The sequence below is a fragment of the Zea mays genome, chromosome 6, assembly GCF_902167145.1.
Source record: "Zea mays cultivar B73 chromosome 6, Zm-B73-REFERENCE-NAM-5.0, whole genome shotgun sequence".
Classification (NCBI taxonomy): domain Eukaryota; kingdom Viridiplantae; phylum Streptophyta; class Magnoliopsida; order Poales; family Poaceae; genus Zea; species Zea mays.
The window spans coordinates 159,783,723-159,809,786 of NC_050101.1; the positions used below are offsets into that span (position 1 = coordinate 159,783,723).

The 26,064-nt window shown below is 47.4% G+C and overlaps 1 protein-coding gene across 1 annotated transcript; it reads left to right on the forward strand.

The window, feature by feature from the left end:
• The first annotated feature begins 19,400 nt into the window (after nucleotides 1-19,400).
• LOC100276084 (uncharacterized) lies at nucleotides 19,401-22,363 on the forward strand. Its single transcript, NM_001149962.2, has 4 exons — nucleotides 19,401-19,739; nucleotides 19,833-19,937; nucleotides 21,630-21,767; nucleotides 21,854-22,363. The coding sequence occupies exons 1-4, from the start codon at nucleotides 19,509-19,511 to the stop codon at nucleotides 21,893-21,895; spliced, it is 516 nt and encodes a 171-aa protein (NP_001143434.1). The 5' UTR covers nucleotides 19,401-19,508; the 3' UTR covers nucleotides 21,896-22,363.
• The last annotated feature ends 3,701 nt before the right edge of the window (nucleotides 22,364-26,064 follow it).

A 26,064-nucleotide genomic window follows, 5' to 3' on the forward strand; every position in this document is an offset into this window, starting at 1 on the left:
TTTCTTATCTCTATTTGTGCCAAGGCTAAGACTAATATGTTTTCATGAGCATCTCATGTATTAAGTCTTAGATTGAAAGGGAAATGGAGTATTCGGCAAAGACATCACTTCCACTCAACTTCGTTGGTATTATCCTTCCTTGCCGGTATTCCGCCAGCTCTCCAATTTGGTATAATCTTCACTCATATATTATTTGCCGAAGGGGGAGATAAAGTAAAAGGGCTTATATTTCACTCAAGTATCCGTTTTTGGCGATTCATGTCAAAGGGGGAGAAAGTATTAGCCCAAAGCAAAAGGACCGCACCTCCACCAATTTTCAAAAATTTGAGTTAAGAAAAGATTTCTCAATTGGTGATTTATCAACCGGTATCTTATTTTTGATAGAATCTCAAAATGGTACAACCCTTTCAAAACTAATATCTAAAAACCCTCTTGAACACTAAGAGGAGGATTTGATTGAGGGGGAGTTTTGGGTAGTCAAAGGAAAAGCATTTGAAACAGGGGGAGAAAATTTCAAATCTTGAAAATGCTTCTCAAAATCTTATTCATATACCTTTGACTATTTTGCAAAAGACTTTGAAAAGAACTTCCAAAAGAGTTTGCAAAAACAAAACAATTGGTGCAAGCATGGTCCAAAACATTAAATATGAAGAAAGCATCCATGCATACCTTATGAAATATAGATTGGTTTAATTCCAAGCAATCTTTGCACATATATTATGCAAACTAGTTCAATTATGCACTTATATGTTTGCTTTGGTTTGTGTTGGCATCAATCACCAAAAAGGGGGAGATTGAAAGGGAAATAGGGTCAAACCTTTTCCTAATTGATTTTGGTGGTTGAATTGACCAACACAAATAATTGGACTAACTAGTTCGTTCAAAGATTATACATTTTACAGGTGCCAAAGGTTCAACACAAACCAATCAAAAGAACAAGTTAGGTATCAAAAGAAAGAAGCAAAAAGGAAACCGAAGGCTGCCCTGGTCTGGCGCACCAGACAGTGTCCGGTGCACCAGGGTGAATCAGCTCGAACTCTTCACCTTCGGGTTTCCCAGGCGCAACTCCGCTATAATTCACCGGACTGTCCGGTGCACCAGCGGAGCAACGGCTATCTGCGCGCAACGGTCGACTCTGATGGATGAACAGTACCGCGGCAGAAGTCAGAGTAGCGGTCAGAGGGGCACCAGACTGTCTGGTGCGACACCGGACTGTCTGGTGCCACATGAGGACAAAGCCTCCAACGGTCGACCAGCTCACAGGCCTATCGACGAGGTGACGTGGCGGCGCACCGGACACTGTCCGGTGGCGCACCGAACACTGTCCGGCGGCGCACCAGACTGTCTGGTGCGCCCATCGCCAGTAGACTTCACCAACGGCCAGATTTTGGTTGGTGGCTATAAATACCACCCCAACCGGCCACTTCAAGGAGGGGGAGCCCAAGAAACATTCCAAGTCATCTAGTTGACATACCCAAGCCCTCCCAACCACATATATTCATTGATCCATCCTATACACAAGATTTAGATCACCACAACCAACACAAGTGCCACAAAACAGAAAGCAAGAAAGAGAGAGCTACTCATTTGAGTTTAGCCCTAGTGCTTTGTGAGATTCTTTGAGAGATAGTGTGTGCTACATCTTTGTGTTCATTTGCGCGTGGAGTTTTGACTCCCATTGAACTTCCTCCAAAGTTTTGGAGGCTTGTAAAAGCTAAGCAAGAGACACCACAGAGTGTGGTGGTCCTTGTGGGGTCTTAAGTGATCCTTAAGAAGAAGAAGAGCTCACCGATCTTGAGTGATCGGTGGAGAGAGGGAAAGGGTTGAAAAAGACCCGTCCTTAGTGGACTCCTCAACGGGGACTAGGCCTTCGAGGGCCGAACCTCGGTAAAACAAATCACCCGTGCCTCGTGTGCTTATTGCTTGTGATTTGTTTGTTCTTTCCCTTTCTAAGTTTTTCTTGCACTACTCTTTGCTAATATTATTTGGTGTTGCTTTGAGTTAAGTTCTCATTTGGTGAAGCAAAACTTTGCAAGAAAGAACTTGTGTTATTGCTCTTCTTATCTAAGCCCTCGTGATTTATTCTTATAGACTTATTAGTAGTATTGATTTATCAATTCCGCATTATTTGAAAGCAATACTCTTTACAAGCAAGGACTTAGTTTTTATACTCCGATAATTGTATATCTGGTTCTAACCACTAATCAAGGGATCTAGTTGGGGGATAAAGTTTTAATTTTCAGGTTTCGCCTATCCACCCCCTCTAGGCGACTTTTAGAGCGAAACGGGAAAAGAAAAGAGAGTAACACCTGAATTTGGTGAGTAAAAAGAAGAAAAAATCTACCCCCAAATTCAGGGCATTACACCTCCTCACATCAAGTCGCATCGGAGTGGCGACAAGAAGAAGAAGATAAAGAAAGTGGTTTACTACGAGACCGACTCTTCGTCGCCCTCCACATCCGGCTCCGACGCCGCGTCCATCACTTCTAAGCGCCATGAGCACAAGAAGTATAGTAAGATGCCACTTCGTTATCCCCGCATTTCTAAGCACACTCCTTTACTTTCCGTTCCATTAGGCAAACCACCATATTTTGATGGTGAAGATTGTTGTATATGGAGTGATAAAATGAGGCATCACCTAACCTCACTCCACGCAAGCATATGGGACATTGTTGAATTTGGAGCGTAGGTACCTACCATGGGGGACGAGGGCTACGACTCGGACGAGGTCCCCAAATACGGTACTTTAACTCCCAAGCAACTACTATACTCCTCGCCTCTCTATGTCAAGAGGAGTATAATAAGGTACAAGGGTTAAAGAGTGCCAAGGAAATTTGGGACGTCCTAAAGACCGCGCACGAAGGGGATGAGGTGACCAAGATCACCAAGCGGGAGACGATCGAGGGGGAGCTTGGTCGATTCGTCCTCCACCAAGGAGAGGAGCCACAAGCGAAGTACAATCGGCTCAAGACCTTGGTCAACCAAGTGCGCAACCTCGAAAGCACAAAATGGGATGACCATGAAATGGTCAAGGTTATTCTTAGATCCCTCATATTTCGTAATCCTACTCAAGCTCAATTAATGTGTGGTGATCCTAGATATAAGCTAATGTCTCCCGAGGAGGTAATTGGGAAGTTTGTGAGCTTTGAACTAATGATCAAAGGCTCCAAACACATCGTCGACTTGGAGCAAGGCGGCACCTCCACACCCGAGGTGCAACCCGTCACATTCAAAGCGATGGAAGAGAAGAAAGAGGAGTCTACATCAAGTAGGCTCCCCATCGACGCCTCCAAGCTCGACAATGAGGAGATGACGCTCGTCATCAAGAGCTTTCGCCAAATCCTCAAGCAAAGGGGGGGGAAAGACTACAAACCCCGCTCCAAGAGAGTGTGCTACAAATGTGGTAAGCCTAGCCATTTTATTGCTAAATGTCTAATGTCTAGTGATAGTGACAGGGGTGACGACAAGAGAGGAAAGAAGGAGAAGAAGAGGTACTACAAGAAGAAGGGCGACGATGCCCATGTGTGTCGGGAATGGGACTCCGATGAGAGCTCAACCGACTCCTCCTCCGATGAGGATGCCGCCAACATCGCCGTCAACAAAGGCCTTCTCTTCCCCAACGTCGGCCACAAATGCTTCATGGCAAAGGACGGAAAAAAGAAGAAGGTACAAACTAGAACCACCCCTAAGTATACTACATCTAGTGACGAGGGTAGTTCTAGTGAAGATGAAGATGATTTGCTTACACTTTTTGCCAACCTTAACATACAACAAAAAGAAAAATTAAATGAATTGATAGGTGCTATTCATGAGAAGGATGAACTCTTGGACAGCCAAGAGGAATTTCTTATTAAAGAAAACAAAAAGCATGTTAAAGTAAAAAATGCTTATGCTCAGGAAGTAGAGAAAAATGAAAATTTGACTAAGGAGCTTAGCATGTGCTATGATTCAATTACCAATCTTAGAAATGAAAATGCTAGTTTAAATGCTAAGATTAATAAATTGAATGAATCAATTTCTAGCCTTAGGACCGAAAATGCTAGTTTAATTTCCAAGGCTAAAGATTTAAATGTTTGCAATGATTCTATTTCCTGTCTTAGAAATGAGAATGTCATATTACATGCTAAGATAGATGAATTAAATGCTTGCAAACCCTCTACATCTACTGTCGATCATGTTACTATTTGTACTAGATGTAGAGATATTAATGTTGATGCTATAAATGATCATCTTGCTTTAATTAAACAACAAAATGATCATATAGCTCAATTAACTGCTAAAATTAATGAGCATGAAATTGAAAATAAAAAATTTAAATTTGCTAGAAGCATGCTCTATAGTGGGAGACACCCTGGCATTAAGGATGGCATTGGTTTCCAATAGGGAAGCAATGTCAAGCTTAATGCCCCTAAGAAATTGTCTAACTTTGTTAAGGGCAAAGCTCTCATGGTTCAGGATAATGAGGTCTATATTTTATATCCTTTTTATTATCCCGAACACAAAATTAGGAGAATTCATGCTAAGAAATCTCATTTTGTTTCTCACCATGCTTTTATATATAAGAATGAGGCTTCTAGCTCTAGGCATTCTACTCATGTTAAAATTCCTAAAAAGGAAACTCCTACTACATCAAATGATCATAATATTTCATTCAAAACTTTTGATGCTTCTTATGTGCTCACTAACAAATCAGGCAAAATAGTTGCCAAATATGTTGGGAGCAAACACAAGGGGTCAAAGACTTGTGTTTGGGTACCCAAGGTGCTTGTTTCTAACGTGAAAGGACCCAAGACTGTTTGGGTACCTAAGAACAAGGCCTAAATTGTTTTGCAGGTTTATGCATCCGGGGGCTCAAGCTGGATAATTGATAGTGGATGCATAAACCATATGACAGGGGAGAAAAGAATGTTCTCCTCCTACGAGAAAACCCAAGATCCCCAAAGAGCTATCACATTCGGGGATGGAAATCAAGGTTTGGTCAAAGGACTTGGTAAAATTGCTATATCACCTGACCATTTTATTTCCAATGTTTTTCTTGTAGATTCTTTAGATTATAACTTGCTTTCAGTTTCTCAATTATGCAAAATGGGCTACAACTGTCTTTTTACAGATATATGTGTTACTGTCTTTAAAAGAAGTGACGATTCAATAGCATTTAAAGGAGTGTTAGAGGGTCAGCTATATTTAGTTGATTTTAATGAGAACACAGCTGAACTCAACACTTGTTTAATTGCTAAGACTAATATGGGTTGGCTCTGGCATCACCGACTAGCCCATGTTGGAATGAAGAATCTTCACAAGCTTCTAAAGGGAGAACACATTTTGGGACTAACAAATGTTCACTTTGAGAAAGGCAGGGTTTGTAGCGCATGTCAAGCAGGAAAGCAAGTTGGTGTCCATCATCCACACAAGAACATAATGACAACGGACAGACCACTGGAGTTACTCCACTTGGATCTATTTGGCCCGATAGCTTACTGAAAGTTGCCTAGAGGGGGGTGAATAGGTGGAATCTGAAATGTGTAGACTTTAAGCACAACTACAAGCCGGGGTTAGCGTTAGAAATAAAATCGAGTCCAAAAGAGAGGGCGAAAACAAATCAACCAAGAAATAAAGCGAGTGACATGGTGATTTGTTTTACCGAGGTTCGGTTCTTGCAAACCTAGTCCCCGTTGAGGTGGTCACAAAGACCGGGTCTCTTTCAACCCTTTCCCTCTCTCAAACGGTCACTTAGACCGAGTGAGCTTTCTCCTTAATCAAACGGGTCACTTAGACCCCTCACAAGGACCACCACACAATTGGTGTCTCTTGCTTTGATTACAAGTGCTTGAAGAACAAGAATGGGGAAGAAGAAAGCGATCCAAGAACAAGAGCTCAAAGAACACGAGCAAAACACTCTCTAATCACTATTTGTTTGGAGTGGATTTGGGACTTGGAGAGGCTTTGATTCTATTGAATTGTATCTTGTATTGATTGCACTAGCTCTTGTATTGAATGAGATGTCTGAAAAACTTGGATGCTTGGAGTGGTGGTGGTTGGGGGTATTTATAGCCCCAACCACCAATTCAACCGTTGGGGAGGCTGTCTGTCGATGGGCGCACCGGACACTGTCCGGTGCGCCATCCACGTCACCCAACCATTAGGGTTCTGACGGTTTCGGTCGTTGGAGCTCTAACATCTTGGGGCACTGGACAGTTCGGTGTCGCACCGGACAGGCACTGTTCACTGTTTGGTGCGCCTTCTGGCGCCGCTCTGACTCTGCCTCGCACTGTTGCGCACTGTTCACGTTGCAGGCGACCATTGGAGTTGACCGTTGCGCTTGGTAGCCGTTGCTCCGCTGGTGCACCGGACAGTCCGGTGACCCACCAGACAGTCCGGTGAATTATAGCGGAGCGGCTCTCCAGAAACCCAAAGGTGAAGAGTTTGAGTCGATCGCCCCTGGTACACCGGACACTGTCCTGTGGCACACCGGACAGTCCGGTGCGCCAGACCAGGGTTCTCTTCGGTTTCTTTTGCTCCTTTCTTTTGAACCCTAACTTGGATCTTTTTATTGGTTTGTGTTGAACCTTTAGCACCTGTAAAATATATAATCTAGAGCAAACTAGTTAGTCCAATTATTTGTGTTGGGCATTTCAACCACCAAAATCATTTAGGAAAAGGTTTGACCCTATTTCCCTTTCACTTACATAAGCATCGGCGAGAGTAAGTACTGTCTAGTAATTGTGGATGACTATTCTCGCTTCACTTGGGTATTCTTTTTACAGGAAAAATCTCAAACCCAAGAGACCTTAAAGAGATTCTTAAGACGGGATCAAAACGAGTTCGGATTAAGGATCAAAAAGATAAGAAGCGACAATGGGACGGAGTTCAAGAACTCTCAAATCGAAGGCTTTCTTGAGGACGAGGGAATCAAGCATGAGTTCTCTTCTCCTTACACACCTCAACAAAATGGTGTAGTGGAGAGGAAGAATAGAACTCTACTGGACATGGCAAGGACCATGCTTGATGAGTACAAGACTCCAACCGGTTTTGGACTGAGGCGGTTAACACCACCTGCTACTCCATCAACCGACTATATCTTCACCAAATCCTCAAGAAGACATCTTATGAACTCCTCACCGGTAAAAAGCCCAATGTTTCATATTTTAGAGTCTTTGGTAGCAAATGTTTTATTCTTGTTAAAAGAGTAAGAAAATCTAAATTTGCTCCTAATAATGTAGAATGCTTTTTACTAGGATATGACTCAAACACAAGGGCATATAGAGTCTTCAACGAATCCACTGGATTAGTTGAGGTTTCTTGTGACATTATGTTTGATGAGACTAATGGCTCCCAAGTGGAGCAAGTTGATCTTGATGAATTAGATGATGAAGAGGCTGCGTGCATCGTGCTAAGGAACATGTCCATTGGGGATGTGTGTCCTAAGGAATCCGAAGAGCCCACACTAGCACAAGATCAACTATCATCTTCCATGCAAGGATCACCACCAACTCAAGATGAGGATCAGGCTCAAGATGATGAAGATCAAGAGGATGAGCCACCTCAAGAGGAGGACAATAATCAAGGGGGAGATCAAGTCAATAAGGACAAGGAAGATGAGCAAGAGATTCAAGGTCAAAGACTGCCACACCCAAGAGTCCACTAAGCAATTCAACGAGATCACCCTGTCAACTCCATTCTCGGTGACATTCATAAGGGGGTAACTACTACATCTTGAGTTGCACAATTCTGTGAACATTACTCTTTTGTGTCCTCTATTGAGCCATACAGGGTGGAGGATGCACTAAGAGATTCAGATTGGGTGCTGGCTATGCAAGAGGAGCTCAACAACTTCACAAGGAATGAGGTATGGCATTTAGTTCCATGTCCTAACCAAAATGTTGTAGGTACCAAGTGGGTATTTCGCAACAAGCAAGACGAGCATGATGTGGTGACAAGAAACAATACCCATCACTTGGTCGTTTGCCGTATGGGGTCTGGACCTCGTCGGTCCCTTGCAGAAGGCACCCGGGGGCTTCAAGCACCTGCTGGTCGCCATCGACAAATTCTCCAAGTGGATCGAGGTCCGACCCTTAACTAGCATCGGGTCCGAGCAGGCGGTGGCGTTCTTCACAAATATCATCCATCGCTTTGGGGTCCCAAACTCCATCATCACCGACAATGGCACACAGTTCACTGGAAGGAAGTTCCTGGACTTCTGCTAAGACCACCACATCCGTGTGGACTGGGCCGCCGTAGCTCACCCAATGACAAATGGGCAGGTGGAGCGCGCCAACGGTATGATTTTGCAGGGACTAAAGCTGAGGATCTACAACGACCTCAACAAGTTCGGCAAGCGGTGGATAAAAGAGCTACCCTCGGTGGTTTGGAACCTGAGGACGACGCCGAGCCGAGCCACGGGTTTCTCGCCGTTCTTTCTAGTCTATGGGGCCGAGGCCATCCTACCCACGGACTTAGAATACGGTTCCCCGAGGACAAAGGCTTAAGACGACCAAAGCAACCAGACCAACCGAGAAGATTCATTGGACCAGCTGGAAGAAGCTCGAGACGTGGCCTTACTACACTCAGCGCGGTATCAGCAGTCCCTGCGACGCTACCACGCCCGAAGGGTTCGGCCCCGAGGCTTCCAAGTAGGAGACTTGGTACTTCGGCTGCGACAAGACGCCCGAGGGCACCACAAGCTTACTCCTCCATGGGAAGGGCCCTTCATTATCGCCAAGATTTTGAAGCCCGGGACATACAAGCTGGCCAACGATCGAGGCGAGGTCTACAACAACGCTTGGAACATCCAACAGCTACGTCGCTTTTACCCTTAAAATGTTTCAAGTCGTTCATGCACCTCGCTTTCTTTACATGCATAAATAAAGTCTAACCATCAAGGAAGGATCAGCCTTGCCTCGGCAAAGACCAACCCTCCCTCGAGGGCTAGAAGGGGGGAACCCCCTCTGCATCAAAATTTTCTTCGGAAAAGTCTTTTACCAGAACGTCTTTCGCGCTTTTCGACTGCGTCGATAACAGAATCCTAAAGACGAGCGAGAGAGACCTTGAACGGCAAGGCCGACCGAGCCGAGGGACTCCTACGCCTCCGGGATACGAATACCTCACTCGTCACCTTCCGCGAAAAGTAGCTCACGCTCGGATAAGCGATTCTGCTACCGAACAAGTCCTAACGCTCGGAAACTTTTCTGCCAGAACGACTTTCGTGCCGTTTCGACTGCGTCGATAATAGAATCCTAAAAACGACGAGGGACCACGTAAGCGGCAAGGCCGACCGAGCCGAGGGACTCCTACGCCTCCGGGATACGAATACCTCACTCATCACCTTCCGCGAAAAGTAACTCACGCTCGGACAAGGGATTCTGCTATCGAACAAGTCCTAATACACGGAACGAGAGGAAAGCGCAGCTTTATAATCCGGCGTTAAAATGTTTAGGCCTCAGCGGCCGCAAAAAACATACGCATACTTCAAAGCAAACTGTTCTTGCAGGCTTAGACAGCGGCAGGGGGAGGAGCGGCACCCTTGGCGTCGTTTCCACCCTCGGCAGAATCCGGCCCGGCCCCAGGCGGCGACACGGGCGGAAGGACCTCCACCTCGAAGGAGGAAGCCAGCGTCGCACTTGGACCCTCGACAGCCGCGTCAAGCCTCTAGACCTCGGCTAAGGCAGCCTCCTCATCGTCGGGTAAGCAGTACCCCTCGCTAACCCGCTCCAGATCCACATTGTAGTGGGAAGCGAGCACGACGAAGGCCCGCCTGACGCCATGGTGCAGCACCCCGCGAAGTCTGTTGCACACATGGTCGCCCAAGGCCCGCAGATGACTCTGGGGGGAGCTGCCTGAGGGGACGCCGTCGAGGCCAAAGGCCTGGCAGAAAGCCGAGATGGCCTCGGACATGGCCACACGCTCGGCCTTCTTCTGCTCAGCCGCCTCGGCAAGCGCCTTGCAGTTCTTGACGGCCTCGCTAAGAGCCGTCTCGGACCCTGCAGACAGCAGGACAACATTCTTCAGACGAAAGGAGAAGAATGGAGAAAAAACAAAGTTGCAAAGCGGGCAAAGCATACCTTCGCCCCGGGCACGCTGCTGCGAGGCCTCGGCTTGGGCGGACTCGGCAGACCCAACGGCCTCGGCCAGGTTCTCCGCAAGGGTCCCGGCCCGAGCGGACGCCTCGGCTAGCCGCTCCGTAGCCTCAGCCAGCTGACCCCTAAGGGCCTCAGCCTGGCTCACGGCCTCGGCAGCTTGGCTCCGAGATTGGTCCCGCTCGCCGATAGCCTAGCCAAGCTCCAGCTGCCGCTGCCGCATCTCCTCGATCTAGGAAGCCACCTGCTCCCGGGCCGACAAAGCCTCCGCTCGTGCCAACGCCGCCTCCGACTTCAGCTCATCGCAGAGCAGCCGAAGGTCTGCCACCTCGACGCTCTGTTGGGCGAGGCACTCATTGGCCTCGGTAAGCACGGCTCGCTGGGACCGCAGTGAATCCCAGACGTCGCTCTCGCGGCGGAGGAACAACGACTTGGCGGTGCTCACGTCCGCAAGTTCCTAAGGAGGGAAAACAGGATATTACGAAGAATGCCTAGTCACGAAAGATGTACATCCAAATCCTTACCTGGAAGACCCTGGGAACGTCCCTGGAAAGGATCTCCATGGTCGACCGAAGCGACCTCATAGCCGCCTCGGTATACTCACGGAAACTATCCCAAGACCTCTCCTCCAGCTCATCGTTGAGGGAGAGGAGGGGTTCCGGGTCCGAGGTAGCGCGGCTCTAGAACAGGAGTGGCGGACCACCCCACTCATTGGGGTTGAGTTGCGCGGGGATAAGGCCGCTGCTCCCCAAGACGGGCCACGGTACTGCACGCCCCTCCACTGAGGCGTCAGGTCCCCCTGCAGCTGATACATCGGGTACCACCGCCCTCGACGTGCTGGGCCTCTCCTCGGCTAAGGTGGCGAGCCTCCGATCGCCAACCTCGGCAACGACGGCCGCCCCCTCCTCATGGCCGAGAACGGGAAGGTCGGGGATGACCACGGGCGGCGGCGCCTCAACCATCCCGACGTCGGCGGCGACGGGCAGCTCCGCGGGCGAATCAGCGACGGCCCCGGCAGGGGTCGATGCCTGCGCCGACAACAAGTCAGGCGGGCTCGGGGCCGCGGTCGCGTCAGTGACCTCCCCCAGCACGATGGCCGCTCCAACAGGGGGTCATCCGGGGAGGCTTGCCCCATGGCAACTCGTGCCGCCTGGGCCCCCCGCTGGAGGGCGCCTTGTGTGGAGACCAACCAACCGGCATGGCGCGCTGCGGCACCGGCCGCCAAAGCCGGCATCGTCTTAAGGGCCTTCCTTGGGGCCAGACCAGCCAAGCCCTGCCTTCGCTTGCTGAAAGGGAGAGACGACAAGTTCAAGACACACAGTGAAAAAAGCGAAACAGGGGTATCCTTGGATACTTACCCGCTCCGGACCAAGGCCAATCGTGCCTGTGGGGAGGCCCCTCGGGCCCCTATCCCTGTAGGCGCTGCTGAGGGTTGCCCCGCCGCCGGCTTCAGCACCGTTTCCGCCTCGGACGCCCGAGGCGCCGAGGGAGCGGCCTGCCCAGGCATCATCATGGCGGCCGAGGGACCTGCCTCCTGTGCAGCCAGCGCAGGCACCTGCTCTTGGGGGCAGGCGGATCGGCCTGACCCCCCAGAGTCACAACAATTGCCTCGGCCAAAGGGTCAAGTACCCCCTCGGCCTGCCTCCGCTCCTCGTATTGGGACCTTGGTGTCCCGGCCCCAGGCGCTGAGGGTGCCAGCCCACTTGGAGGCTGGCTCGACGACCCCTGGCCCAGTCTCGGGTCCGGGCTGAGGCCAAGTCGGGCCACCATGTCGTCGTCTTTGTCGTCATCATCATCATCGTCATCGTCGTCGTCAGGCGTCTCCGGCGACGGCTCCCTCGGGAGCCCATCCCTCGCCTACCTCCGACGACGCTTCTCCAGAGCTTCTCGAGCTAGCATCCTCTCGCGAGCTCGGGCCTTTTTCACGTCCTTCTTCTCCTTCTCCTTCTCCGCGGCAAGCCTCCGCGCGGCTCGGTCCGACGCGTCCTCCGGGACCGGTGGCTGGACGGGTTTATAAATCCTCGACCCCTGGGGACAAACAAAAATCACAGCAGTAAGAATCAAAGGCGTAGAGAACTCAGCGCAAAACAGAAGGAGGATCAGACACTTACCAGGGACACATACCCACGGTCGGGACGCATCACGGGCTGGCTAAGGGCGCCGGCATCCGGCCTCCCTACCGTATTTGTTACCCGCTTGAGGAGGTCGTCAGCGGAGAGGGAGGTTGAGGACATCCGCGAGTCCTCCGAATCGACCCCCAGCCTCATCTCCGCGAGCCACAACCGCTGCTCGGCCAAAGGGAGCACCCTCTGACGATAGATAGCGGCCACGACCCCCGCAGCGGTAAAGCCCGCATCTCATAACTTCTGCAAGGCCTGCAGGATAGGTTGGAGCTTCTCCTGTTTCTCGCGCGTGGCCCCCAGCGCCAGTTAGTGCCGGCGGCGGTCACCACTCGTTGAGAAAATGATGGAAGCATCCCGCCGTCGTTCTGAAGATAAAACCACTGGTTCTGCCACCACTTGTTCGAAGATGCAAGGGTGGCAGGGATGTACTGCTGCGCGCGCCCCGGCCTCAGCTGGAGGGAGCAGCCACCGGCCCGCACCGCCATACGGACCTTCTTCGCCTCCGTCGTTGCGGCGAAGAACTCCGCGGAAAAGAGATGGGTCCACAGGTCCCAGTGAGGGTCAATCCCCAAAAAACCCTCGCAAACCGCCGCGAAGATGGCCGCTTGCGCGATAGAGTTGAGGTTGAGGTTATGCAGCTCCACTCCGTAGTGGTGCAGGAGCGCCCGCAAGAAACGGCTCACTGGCACTCCAAACCCCTGCTCATGGAAGGGGATGAAACTGAGCACATACCCCGGCGGCGGAGTCGGGTCAGCCTCGCTCGAGGGGGCCATCCACTCTGGCTGCAGCCCATCGGAGAGGGGATGGAGCATACCATCAGCAATGAGGGTCTCCAGATCCTCCATAGCGACGGTGGAGAAAGGCCATGGGTCGCACGGCGGAATGACGGTCACCTTGTCTGCCATCGCCGAACGGAGGTGGTGGAGGCGGAAGGGATGAGTGGTTTCCTTTTTTTCTGTCTGCTCTCTTAGGTTGCGGAAACCAAAGAAGAGGGCAAGCACAAATGGCAGGGTAAAGAACCAGCACCGGCCCCTCTTCCGGGTATATAAAGGCCCGGGCGAGATCCACCCAAGGCTTCGCCCGAACCCGCCGCGGAATTCAAACCCGAAGGTGAAACGGTCTTTCTGTTCCTCGAACAGCTCGCGCACGCGCAACAGACGCCCCGTGAATCGCCCGTCCCGTCGCATTAACTCCTTGGCAGGGCAAGCGACACCTCCGGCAGGAGAAGCGGGCGCCGTTTCATCTCCGTCATAATGTCCGTGTCAAAAAAAGGTGTGCCACCTTATTTAAATTCATGCCCTTTTTCTTTCCCTCTCTCTCTCTTGCCACAGGGATCGGGAAAGAGGGATATTTCGAAAAAGGATCCTTCCCAGCGAAGGAAACAGGCGGCGACAGTTGGCCCTCCTACTGATCAGGGGTTCGAAGGTTGCGCCCTCCGGGGTTCGGCAACCGCCCCAGAGCACTCGGGCTCCGTGCCCTTTACTGATCAGGGGTTCGAAGGCTGGCCCCTCGGAAGGGTTCGACAGCCGCCCCAGAGCACGCAGAGTCAGGGATGACCCTGGGTACGTCCGTTACATGGCCGAGGCTCAGGCTACGCTCCCGAGGTACCCTAGGACATTTCTGAGACCAGTGGGAACGATTTTGTAACGGAATCCCACCGGAGGGAGGCATCGAGCCCTCGGACCCTATCGAATGGGTCCGGGTCCGGCAAATCACCTACATGTACTTTTGGAGCGCGCCTCTGGGCCACTAGCCGACCCTTATCGAATGGGGCTCGGGCGTCCACTCGGATCACCCGCTAGCAACTCACTGGAAACACCATGTTCGGTGCCCCCCGAGGGTAACATGGCGCTTTCCCCCCTTCCTCCTTGCGGAAAGGCGACGAAGGGGCGTACAAGAAAAGTCGAGACGGTCCTTGATCGTCCTCTCGCTCCGTGTAGAGACTCGGGGGCTGCTCTCGCACCAGGCTACGGCCGAACCGTTGACCACGTCAACAAACCAGCGTGAAAACTCGAAGCCTGACCGTGCACCCGGGCTACGGCCAGACCGCATGAGGGAACGACAAGGCCATCCGAGGCATCGCAAAAAATTAAGACCTCAGAGGAGTCAAACCACTCCTCCGAGGCCTCGAGGGCTACACCCGGCGGGTGCGCTCGCGCGCACCCACCGGAACAAAATATAACCGAGAAGGGCCGGTCCCCTTGCAAAAAACCGGCAGAACCTCCAAGCGAGTGCCCGCACTCCCTTTGAGGCTCGGGGGCTACTGTCGGGTACCGTAATTAGGGGTACCCCCAATGCTCCTTAATTCGACTGGAAAGCATCTTCAGAACAAACCATACGCGGCTGATAAAGCGCGGTTCAAGTCAAGGCCACGCCTACCAAGGGACGCGACCTCATCCGAGCCCAGCCTCGGGCGGGAACAGTAGTCCCGGACGGATTCACGCCTCACCCGAGGGTCCCCTCAGGCGATGAGCGCACCCTCGGCTCACCTGAAGCCTAGCTTGGGCAGACTTTGTCATGCAGCGACCTTGGCCAAATCGCCTTACCAACCGACCGTATCGCGTGCGCATTTAATGCGAGGATCGCCTGACACCGTATCCTGACACGCGTGCCTCAGTCGGCAAGGTCGAAGTGACCGCAGTCACTTTGCCCCTTTACTGACCGATCTGACAGGAAAACAACGCCGTTCACCCCGCTCCGGCTACTGTGCCAACCACCAGGATAAAACTGAGTCACGATCTCCCACGAGTTCGGCCTCGGGCGCAACAAGGAGCTCCGTCTCGCCCGACCTCAGGCCTCGGCCTCAGCCTCAGCCTCGGAAGAAGATCTCCGCCTCGCCTGACCCCAGGCCTCGGCCTCGGGAGGAGTCACAACCCCGCTCGAGCCTAGCCTCGGCCTCAGGAGAAGTCTCCGCCTCGCCCGACCTGGGCCTCGGACCGACTACGCTACAGGGGATACATCATTACCCTACTCCTAGCTAGCTGTCTTAGGCTATGAAGGAACAAGACCGGTGTCCCATCTAAGGTTACTACGGTAGCAGGTAATGATGGTTCCCCGCGTGCGCCCATGACGTTGGATTGCTCTCAACCTCCTACGGAAGCAAGACAACGTCAGCAGGATCCATGCCACGCCGACAGCTGTGCTTCTATAGGGCTCAAGGCACTTCTCCGACGGCCACGTTAGCTCGCAGCTACACCCCATTGTACAACTGGGCATCTCCTTGTATCTATAAAAGGGGATGTCCAGGGCCTTCCTAAGGCAAGTCACAGACAGACGTTGCAACGCTGACAATGTTGGACGGCGCCCTCCCACTCTCGCCCTCGCTGTCTCGCGACGCTTGTAACCCCTACTACGAGCACCCCGGTGCAAGATAACATAAGCCACATTTCCCTCTTGTGTTCCATCTTGCATCAACCCATCTAGGCAGGGATACGCAACAACAAATTTACTGGTCGGTTGACGGTCCCCGCGGGTCCAAAACACCGACATATAACAATTTTAAGACCGTGTCAAACTTCAATTATTTAATAAACTGAACATACCATTAACACTAGTAGTTCGAGGTTGTTTAGGCAACATTTTCATGCGAGACTTCATTTCTTGAAACTGGTATAAAATTTGATCATTTGGAATACTTGAAAAAATGTCTCGTTCAATATAGCACACCATCCTATGATTGAGCCAGTCACTCCCCATCTTATTCCTCAAATCAATCTTTACAATTTTCATCGCTGAGAAAGCTCTTTCAATTGTGGCAGTAGTAACTGGCAAAATCAAAGCCAACTCAACAAGACGATAGACCAAAGGAAATGTTGTATGTCTATCAGTCTGCATCATCTTTATAGCAAGATCTCCAACATGTAAAACTTGCATCCGCCCTTGCATCATTAACAAACATCTCAAGTTGGTTGCGAAGGACAATGCAATCATATTGGGTGAAGTCAACAACATAAATTTGAGCAAGTTCTATTAATTTATCTTCATCAAAGTTTGCAAAAGAATTCTGTGGGTCTAAACAAACAATGCATCTCAATAGTTGAGTGGACCTTTCAGCAAAACAATTATTTAATTCCACAATTATTGATCATAGACAACATTAAATTATCTTCGTCGTTTGCTTTACAATGCGGCGGCATCGCCGGCAGGCGGCAACTAATCGCGATCAGCAGGGCAGGGGCAGGGCAAACGATGCGGTAGAATAATGGACCAAAATAATTAAGTAGGGTACTAATATTTTTTCCTCACGAGTAGGGCCATGCCCCCAGCGGCCCATAACAGAGATCCGCCTCTGCCCTTTCCTATCCTAGCCCACCGAGAGCGACCGGGTCAGGCCCCACCGACAAGATCTGACGAATTCTCTCGGTCGTTGGTAGCAGCGAGTCAGAATGGAAGCAGCGAGGATGGACACGCGGAGGCTGGGGTCACCGCCATCGCAGTGGTCGTCCTTCTCGCCGTGAACGGCGTCGCACAAGGAAGGAGAGGATGACACATTCGTGTTGTCTAGAAGCTCTGTGGACGGAGACGGACTCATCTAGAGGCTGACTTCCTCATGTCTATCGGGAAACGGTCGAACGGTTCAAAAATAAAGAAGCGACGTGGATAGACTGAATGCAATCGTTTTGAACTAGCTTTGTTATATAGAAATAGAAATAGGAATGCATAGGACCTATATGGACTTTATTTTCGATGACCCACATATTAAACTAATGTCTTTGGTTTCGGGTATAAATTCCACTGAAGTCAACATAAATAATCAAAACAAGTCATCTGCAACAATGCGTATCCATCTTTTGGTTGGTTAGGCATTGTATCATCATAAAGCATGTTAGAGGGCGCGTCAAGGATGACCCTCAGACCTTGGTTTGCTTAGATGGGCTATTCGGCCTTCCGAATAGGGATGAAAACGGTCGGAAACGGTATTTATTCGGTAATCAGTTTTTTAGTCGTTTTTCTTTTATTGTGATATAGAATATACAATACAAATTTGTATTCTTATTTTTAACATCCAGCTTGTTAAGATTCATAAAAGGTAAACCTCAAATTCATCCTATATTTTCTCAAATAATAGATATAAACTTCGGTATGGATTCGGAAACAAATTCGGTAATTTTTTCAACTTTTTGTGTTGTAGGGAGCAAATAATACATAAAATAATTTATGTAATATTTTATTCATATTTGTACTAATGTGCTTGATAACATAAGAAAAGATGAACATCAAATTTTATACATATCTATTTTAAAATATTAAATTTGTTCTAACAGTTCGGATTACCACTTTCATCCCTACTTCCGAACTACCTATAATGGTTGATGGAATTGAACTAAAAGCTGATAAAAAATAAAAAAACAAATTCTCACAAATATAAATTGCAAAAATAATATGGGAAAAATCTCTTTTTAGTTTTCATCTATTTTCGATAGGGATGGATCCGGATACTTATCCAGTTGTTAAAGTTTTGGTCTTTTTTTCCTTCGATTACGAATAAATAGAATATACAATTTTATGTAAAATTATATTCTTGTTTTTAGCATTAAACTTATTAAGATCCGTCTATGTCTTTTTAAAATAGCTGATATAAAATTCAGATATGGATAGTATTCAAATTCGATTTTTTTCATTTTTTTGATGTATACAAAAAATCATTCTAATTTTAATAATATGTTTAACAATATGACTAAAGACTAGCATAAGATTCTATGCACATGTGTTAAAATATTAAATTTGTTAATTAAAATGTTTTAGAATTCTTCACAAAATTAGACAGGTTAATAAATATAAACTAGTCGGTTGTCCGTGCGTTGCGACGGCTTCGTAAACTATCCATCAAAAAAATTTCAAGATTTTTTATTTGATTGTTTCCGCTCTCTATATAATATATTTTTTGATTTGGCTAACTGATGTTATTGTTTACTCCATGCAAATATGTCTTGGTACAACACAACTAATGAAGTGAGTGATTAGAAGAGAGTTCACAACGATTGACTGAATGAACAGGGATTATAAAATGACATAATTCCATCATATAGAGACAAAATAAGAGAAAGTTTGTGAGATCAAGTTTCTAAAATAAGTCCCATGAAGTCAAACTTATAAAAAAGTTAGATCAAAATATGGAGTGATTGCTAAAGTCAGGCATCAATAAAAACTGGATGCGCTCCATATAAATTATGCTACTTCGTAGCAATTACTAACGTTTAAAACCAACAAATAACCTTTCATTTTGCTGTTAGTGTGACAAATTATTGCTACTCCATCCAATTCAACAACCTCAAACATCATATAGTCCATTGCGCCAATGTGGTCTCAGAAACGACCTAATGCTTGCAAGAGCCAAGAACGTCGTGCCGTGCTTGGGCTGTAGCCTCGGCCAGTAGTGCTGGCCCGGCCCGACACGATTATTTTTTTATTTTACAAAAAAACTTATATGCTTATATACAATTTATATTCAATATTAAAAACATCTTAGCGTGATGTTCTACTGGTTAGACAGTTTCACCCAGTGTCTCTCGCCCTTCTTCCATCAGGGGTATGGGTTCGAACCCCCACCTCCTGCACCGTTTTTTAACATTTTACGCTGATTTAATTAAATGGATCGATGGGCTAACGGACTGGTCCGACATAGTTAGCAGGCCGGCATGACGTGCATGTGCCATAGTTGTGGCCCGCGTGCATCTAGCCCGTGTCGGGCGTCGTTACGTTGATTTAATTAAATGGGTCGACGGGCTAACGGGCTAGCCCGACACAGTTAGCAGGCCGGCATGACGTGTCTGTGCTATAGTTGTGGCCCGCGTGCATCTAGCCCGTGTCGGGCGTCGTTTGGCATCTATAGACGTGCAGCAGATTAATTTGAAATAGCTGTGAGAGGTTATTTGTAAAAAAATGACGTATGACGACCGTTGAAACTAGTGCTTTATAGAAAAACAGAGGATTCGGAACATGAAAAAAATCCGTCCGTTCTCAACCTTATCGCGAACTCGAGAATCAAATCCATCCTCCACGGGGCATGGGCAGCGTCGCCATCAAGTCACGAGTTTTGGGCGACAGAGGCGGCGGATCCCAATCAAAATAACCTAATCCATCCACCACCTCCTCACTTTCGCAATCAAATCAAACGCCACCATCGCGGCGCGTCGCCACCTGCCCTGCCCTGCCCTCCCTACCGGGTCCCACGCTGTCAGTTGCACAGCAAAACCGCCCTCCGCGTCCCCGTCCCCGTCCCCATCCCGAAACCGCGCGTGTCGCCAGCCCATAGATCAGAGCCTAGCCAGAGCCAGAGCTGAGAGCCGAGGAGGGAAACGAAGAAGCGGCCATGGCGATGAAGCGGCCGGCGCGCAGCGACCCACACCTGCCACCCGAGGAGGCGGCACGGGTGGAGGCCGAGGTTCGGAGCTACTTCGACAGCGTCGCGCCGAGGCGCCCGGCCAAGCCGCCGCGCAGCGACCCGTCGGTGGACACCTTCGCGGAACCCGCCGCCGTCGACGCCGGGGACCACGACTTGCCGGAGCTCCGCAAGCTGCGCGACCTCGAGGCGAAGCCCCAGGTCAGAGTCTGGCTTCCTAGAGCAGAGGATTGCTTCCTGTTTGACTGCTGAAATCGATGGGTCGGTGTGAGCGTGATGCCTTGTCCTGTGCAGAAGCTGGTGTTGGACGGAGGGGGAGGGGACGTGGATGGCGGGGAGGATTACGTGGAGACGCGATACTACGATGGCCTCATAGGCATCGACAAGCAGCATCACACGGTAAGGTTTGAATGTACCTGTGTGTGCACTCTCAGGGAAAAAGATGTCTACCAAATAATTGATGTGCCATCCTGCCGTGATAGGATTTGTGGGTAGTCCTTCATGTCAGTTTTGTATTTCTCCCTGTTATTCATAATATTAATGTTGTACTACGAATTTACGGCATGTGGGTATGCAAAATGGAAGCGGCCAGTAAGCGGGCCAAGTTTATGTTCTGTTTAAGGATTTGTGTAAGTTATAGTTCTCTGTTTCAGGATGCTTCTTGGGGTAATCAATCAGTTGTCCATCCATAGTTACTTATTATTGTCCTTCGTTTGATCTTGCCATGTTAATTGCATCTGCTGTCTAGTGTGAGATAGCTTTTGAACTATTGATTGCAATCCTTCAATCATAACTGGTTCTAAGAAATAGATGTTCGTTCACACAAGATCTTGATAAACATCAGAATTTTTACTGAACAAAGTTTAATATTTTTGAATTTGCTTGCAGAAACGAGTGTGGTAGCCAGAAAACCAGTCAGCTATCATTTTACTAGTTTCCAGTCCTCTTTTAGCACGCTGGCTAGTACAGTCAGTCAGTAGGAGTTTCCATGGGAAGTATTATGGATTATGTAGCCAAATGAATACGGAAATCAGGGTTATCTTTAACATATGAAATACTCCCTTAATCCCTTCGTTCCAAATTATAGTTCACTTTGGCTTTCATCAATGTCCAAAGTCAAACTCCTCTGACTTTGGCCAAGTGTTAATAAAAATACATTAACATCAACACATTCAAATAAATGCACTATCAAAACATTTTTCAGGGAAAAGTTAATGAAACAAATTTGATGTTGTACATGTTGCATTTTTGTATGTACTCGATCAAAGTTAGAGAACTTGACTCAGGACAAAGCTAATTGGAATGCAAGTAGTGTGTTAATCATAAAATTTGGTAATTCTGAAGATTTAGTATTTCATTGACAGAAGAGAGTTTCAGAATAGGAGTTTCATAATGTTAAATGCAGTATGTGAAAGCAAGAGGCTGTAGCCAAGGTCAAACCTTGAGTCTCCACATTGGTTATTTCTGATATGCATGGGTAACATGGTTTAACTAATAAGAAAGATAATTAATTTTGGAACCTTCAAACTGTAAGGTACTGCCTCCATTCTTTTTTATTTGACGCCAAATAGTGCAAAAATGAACTACAAAACGTCAAATAAAAAAATGGAGGGAGTACTAGTTATCAACGTGGTTGTTCAATTGTTCGTGGACACTATTTTTCCAATAGCGATAAGGACAGCAGTTGCAATATCCTATCTTTAGCATAGTCAGACTTGTTTTATGTATTAGCGTGACATTAATGGTACAAAATATAGGGCTTGGTCATCTTTTTTTTCTTGCTTAAGTTTCACAACTACGGTTTTAATGGAACTGAGATAACAAAATGGTATGGATTGGGGGGGGGGGGGGGGGGGTTACAGCTGCTTGCATAGAGGAACTTCGATTACGAAAAAGCATTACCTACTAAGGTCTAAGGTTTCAATATCTTGGGCGTTCTTGCTTGCTTGGTTTATCAGACCAAGAGCAATATGGGACATTTTCTTTTTTGCTGTTTTCGGTTCTAAACAGTTCTAACGGTGGACGATTTATTAGTTTTACCCTCTGTAGCATCGTTCTGTGGCCGTTCAAGTCAGTTCCGTTTGTTTGCAGACTGGGACAGGCTTTATCAAAGTGGAGAGATCCAATGGCAGCACCTTCAGTGTGATGACTAACGGCTACCCACCTGCCAGCTCTGTCCGCTGCACGAGCAATCCTGCGACAAATGATTGGATACCATCTTCTGAATCGGTATGGCTACCAACCAAAAACATCAGCGAGCAGGGCAGCATCAAGCTACATCTTGTGATTTCCTGACTGACCTTTTAATTTTGCAGATCATCCCTGCTTCGAACAAGCCCAGCAGGAGCGACTCCTGACCAGCCTTTCCTTGCCTTGAAGTGCCGTGGATTGCTTACCTGCAAAGATAATAAAATGCACTGCTTCTGTGTGGTAGTACCGTAGTAGTGCAGCACGCGGCAGAGATCCTGACTTGACACTCGAGAGAGAGAGAAGGGAAGCATACTGCCGGAGTGCCGGGCGCACGGGTTGGGGACACGAGATGTGACTACTTCAACGAAGAATGTGTACGGGCACGGGTGCGTCAGCACATGTTACTTGTTGCTGCACCTGCACACTACTGTTCGAGTGTTGATAATGAACTACAGACCCTGAATGAATGTGCCTATGTGATGGTTTGGTACTTTGATGACCGGTTTTTCTTTTCCAGCAAACCTTGATGACCAGGTGTGCGGCGTGTGCCCCGTCCTGATCATGATATGAATTTGTGTGCAAGATGCGTCTGTGTAAGAGCAAGTTTAATAATATAGTTTATAGTGAGTTTTTATGATGTTGACATATAACATATAGCCAATTAAAAGCTCGGTCATATAATAACACCGTTATAATACAGATTATACATTTAATTCTGAGTCTCATTCTCACAAACTGTCTTAGAGTCTGTGACCACTCTACTTTTAGCTGGCTACTAGTGGATTTGACCTCGTTTACATTAGTGTTTGTGTGCTGGGGTTTAACAAATTTAGCAACTACCTTGCCGGATTTACATGTAAGCACATAAAAAGCATCAAATGTATGGAATGACATATATTGTCCAATCGATGCATTGTCAATCTTAGTTTTAGACACAGGCAAATTTTATATGAGAAGCATTGTGCCTAACATGAGATGTTATAACATGTATATGTCCAATCGATGCATTGTCAATCTTAGTTTTAGACACGGGCAAATTTTATATGAGAAGCATTGTGCCTAACATGAGATGCTATAACATGTGAAACATGAGCATTTGGACCATTCTTAGCATGAACATGAGAAACTTGGGCAATTTTAACATTAGAATGAACAATTGGAACTTTGTTCTTTTCATTAACAAATTTGGGAAACTCATGATCATTAATTTTAGTTTTGGTGTTCTACTAGCCTCCTCTTTGGAAGCCAACACTATCCTTAATTCTGGGGCGTGTCTCCCATTCAAATGAATACTTCTAGCAAACTTTAGTTTTTCATTTTTCAAGTTTATTTTTTTTGCCAATTTTAGTTTGTACTTTAAGTGTAGCTATTTGCCCTATTAATCGATTGATCATGACAACATTAACAATACAAACATCAATATCAACATCTCTACATCTAGTATAAATTGTAACATATTCAATGGAAGATGCAGAGGTATAACATTCATCCAATTTCCCAATCTTAGCATTAAGATCAATATTTTCAATTTTAAGACAATAAATTGATTCATTGCAAGTTTTAGCTCATTGGACAATATTTTATATTTTTCCTTCTCATAAGCTAATGTCTTCTCAAGCTTGTTAATTTTCTCATTTTCACCAGTGAGTAGATCCTCCTGCTTTTCTAGGAGTTCATCATTAATTGTTTTTATCAATTCATTGGCCTTAGCTATTTCGATGTCGACGTGTAAGTCTCGTAGTAGACAATCTTCTTCATCTTCTTTTTCTTCCATCCTTTCTCCTATAGGACTTGTAGGACATGGAAACTAAGCTAAAAATTCCTCGTCCTTCTCCTCGTGCTTGCTCGTTGATAATGTCGACATTGTATTATTCTTGAGGGATTTTTCTCCCGACATCACTTCGAATTGTTAGCCCTTAATAAAGTGTCAGACTCTGATACCAATTGAAAGCCGTCTAAAGGGGTGGCGAATAGGTGAAACCTAAAATTTATCACTTAACAACAAAACTTAACCCTAATTTGGCGTTAAAACAAGATATAGAACAATCGGAGTAAGGAACTAAGTTAAATCTTGTAAAGTGTTGCTTTAAATGATTGTTGAATTGTGATGGAAGCAACACAAAGGATTTTGTATGAAGATCAATACAATAGAACTTAAGGAGGAAGGAAAAACAAATCACAAAACAACAAACAACATGGACGATTTGTTTGCCAGAGTTCAGTTTCCAAATGAAACCTATGTTTCCATTGAGGTGTCCCTAAGGACGAGTCTCTTTCAACCCTCTCAAGCGATTCCAAAAATTGAGCTTGAGTTATTTCTTTTTTTCTCAATGAAAGACCGAAGTCTCTGCAATTCTCTCCACAAACTTAGAGGCTCTTGCTAGCTTTACAACTGAATGGGTGCCATGCACCTAGACTCAAGAGTGCAACAAAACAACAATTACTCAAGCACGCTAGCTTTCTCTAAGCATTGTTTGTCTCTTAGCAATTATAGCACTGGGATCACTTACAATGACTTTGGATGTGTTGCTCTAGTGTATATACTTAGTTGCTTAGCTCTCGTGTATTGAATAGATTGGTTGGGGTGTATTTATAGCCCCCAACAACCCATATATTCACTGGACTTGAATGTTGAAACCTGCTCTATCTGCTGGTGCACCAGACTTCCAATAGTACTAGTCCGATGGTGCGATGGACCTCTATCAGATTGTCTAATTATTGAACATTCTGACTTGTCTGGTTGCACAGTATCGGTCCGGTGATCCACAGAACCCTGCCATGTCAGCCCGACCGTTGAGTCTAGAGTACTAGCCGTTGAAGTCTGATAGGTCCGGTGTGTTACCTGCATTTCGCCCGAATATATCGTCTCTACGTAACTGGTCTGGCGGTACACTAGACTGATTTGGTGAACCAAACCCTACTAGGCCTAAAAACATGCATTCTGCCTAAGTGGTATGGTGACCCACCAGACTGGTTCGGTACTACGCAGAACTTCTCAGTTAGTCCAATTTTGGCATAACTTCTTGATCTTTGTTACAGTGGTATCTTGAGCACTTCTATGAATTAGATAAACTTGTTCTTAGTTCAGTCAAACCTTCTAAGTCATAGTTCTGTATGATTTTGATTTCACTAAATCAGATTGTTCATTTTGCCTCAGATCTAACCACTAGAACCCTAAATTGTAATTCTAACTTTCTCAAGGGTTTATACCATACTCTTTGTATCCTTAGGGTCTTTTGAAACTAGTCTAAGTGTTGAAATGGTCCACGACACATTTCTTACTTAGGATTCTTTTTTCACTAAGTCTGGGTCGTATGTCTGATCTTTCTTTTTTGTTTTGATCTTATAGTCCTGCAATGATTCACTTTAGCAAACTAGTTACTCCATAATGTTGTGTTGGTCATCAAACACCAAAACCAATATAGAAACGACTTAGAGCCCATTTTCCTTTCAAGAAGTAATCATCTTGGATCCTTGTGTCCCCACTCAAATGTTCACGAGGGATCCAAACTCGCCTAGGAATGAAACCACCATGGCGATGCTAGTGGCGTTCACGGTGGCATCCAAGGAAATGTATGGCCGTATGAAAGGGAATTAGGCTTACACCTAGTCCCTAATTAATTTTGATGGTTGAATTGCCCAACACAAATAATTGGACTAACTAGTTTGCCCAAGTGTATAGATTATACAGGTGTAAAAGGTTCACACTCAGCCAATAAAAAGACCAAGTTTTGGATTCAACAAAGGAGCAAAAGGGAAACCGAAGGCCCTCTGGTCTGGGAGCACCGGACTGTCCGGTGTACACCGGACAGTGTCCGGTGCACCAGAGGACTCCAGCTCAAACTCGCCACCTTCGGGAATTTCCAGAGGCACTCGCGCTATAATTCACCGGACTGTCCGGTGCGCCAAGGAAGATCAGCCTCAGGAACTCGCCAGCTTCGGGAAACTCCAACGGCTAGTCCGCTATAATTCACCGGACTGTCCGGTGTGCACCGGACTGTCCGGTGCGACTCCGGTGCAACGGCTATCTCCGCGCCAACGGCTACCTGCGGCGCATTAAATGCGCGCGCAGCGCGCGCAGAAGTCAGACTCGCCCATAATGGCACACCGAACAAGGAACAGTACCTGTCCGGTGTGCACCGGACACCCAGGCGGGCCCACAAGTCAGAAGCTCCAACGGTCAGAATCCAACGGCAGTGATGACGTGGCAGGGGACACCGGACTGTCCGGTGTGCACCGGACTGTCCGGTGCGCCATCGAGCAGACAGCCTCCCAACGGCCACATTTGGTGGTTGGGGCTATAAATACCCCAACCACCCCACCATTCATTGCATCC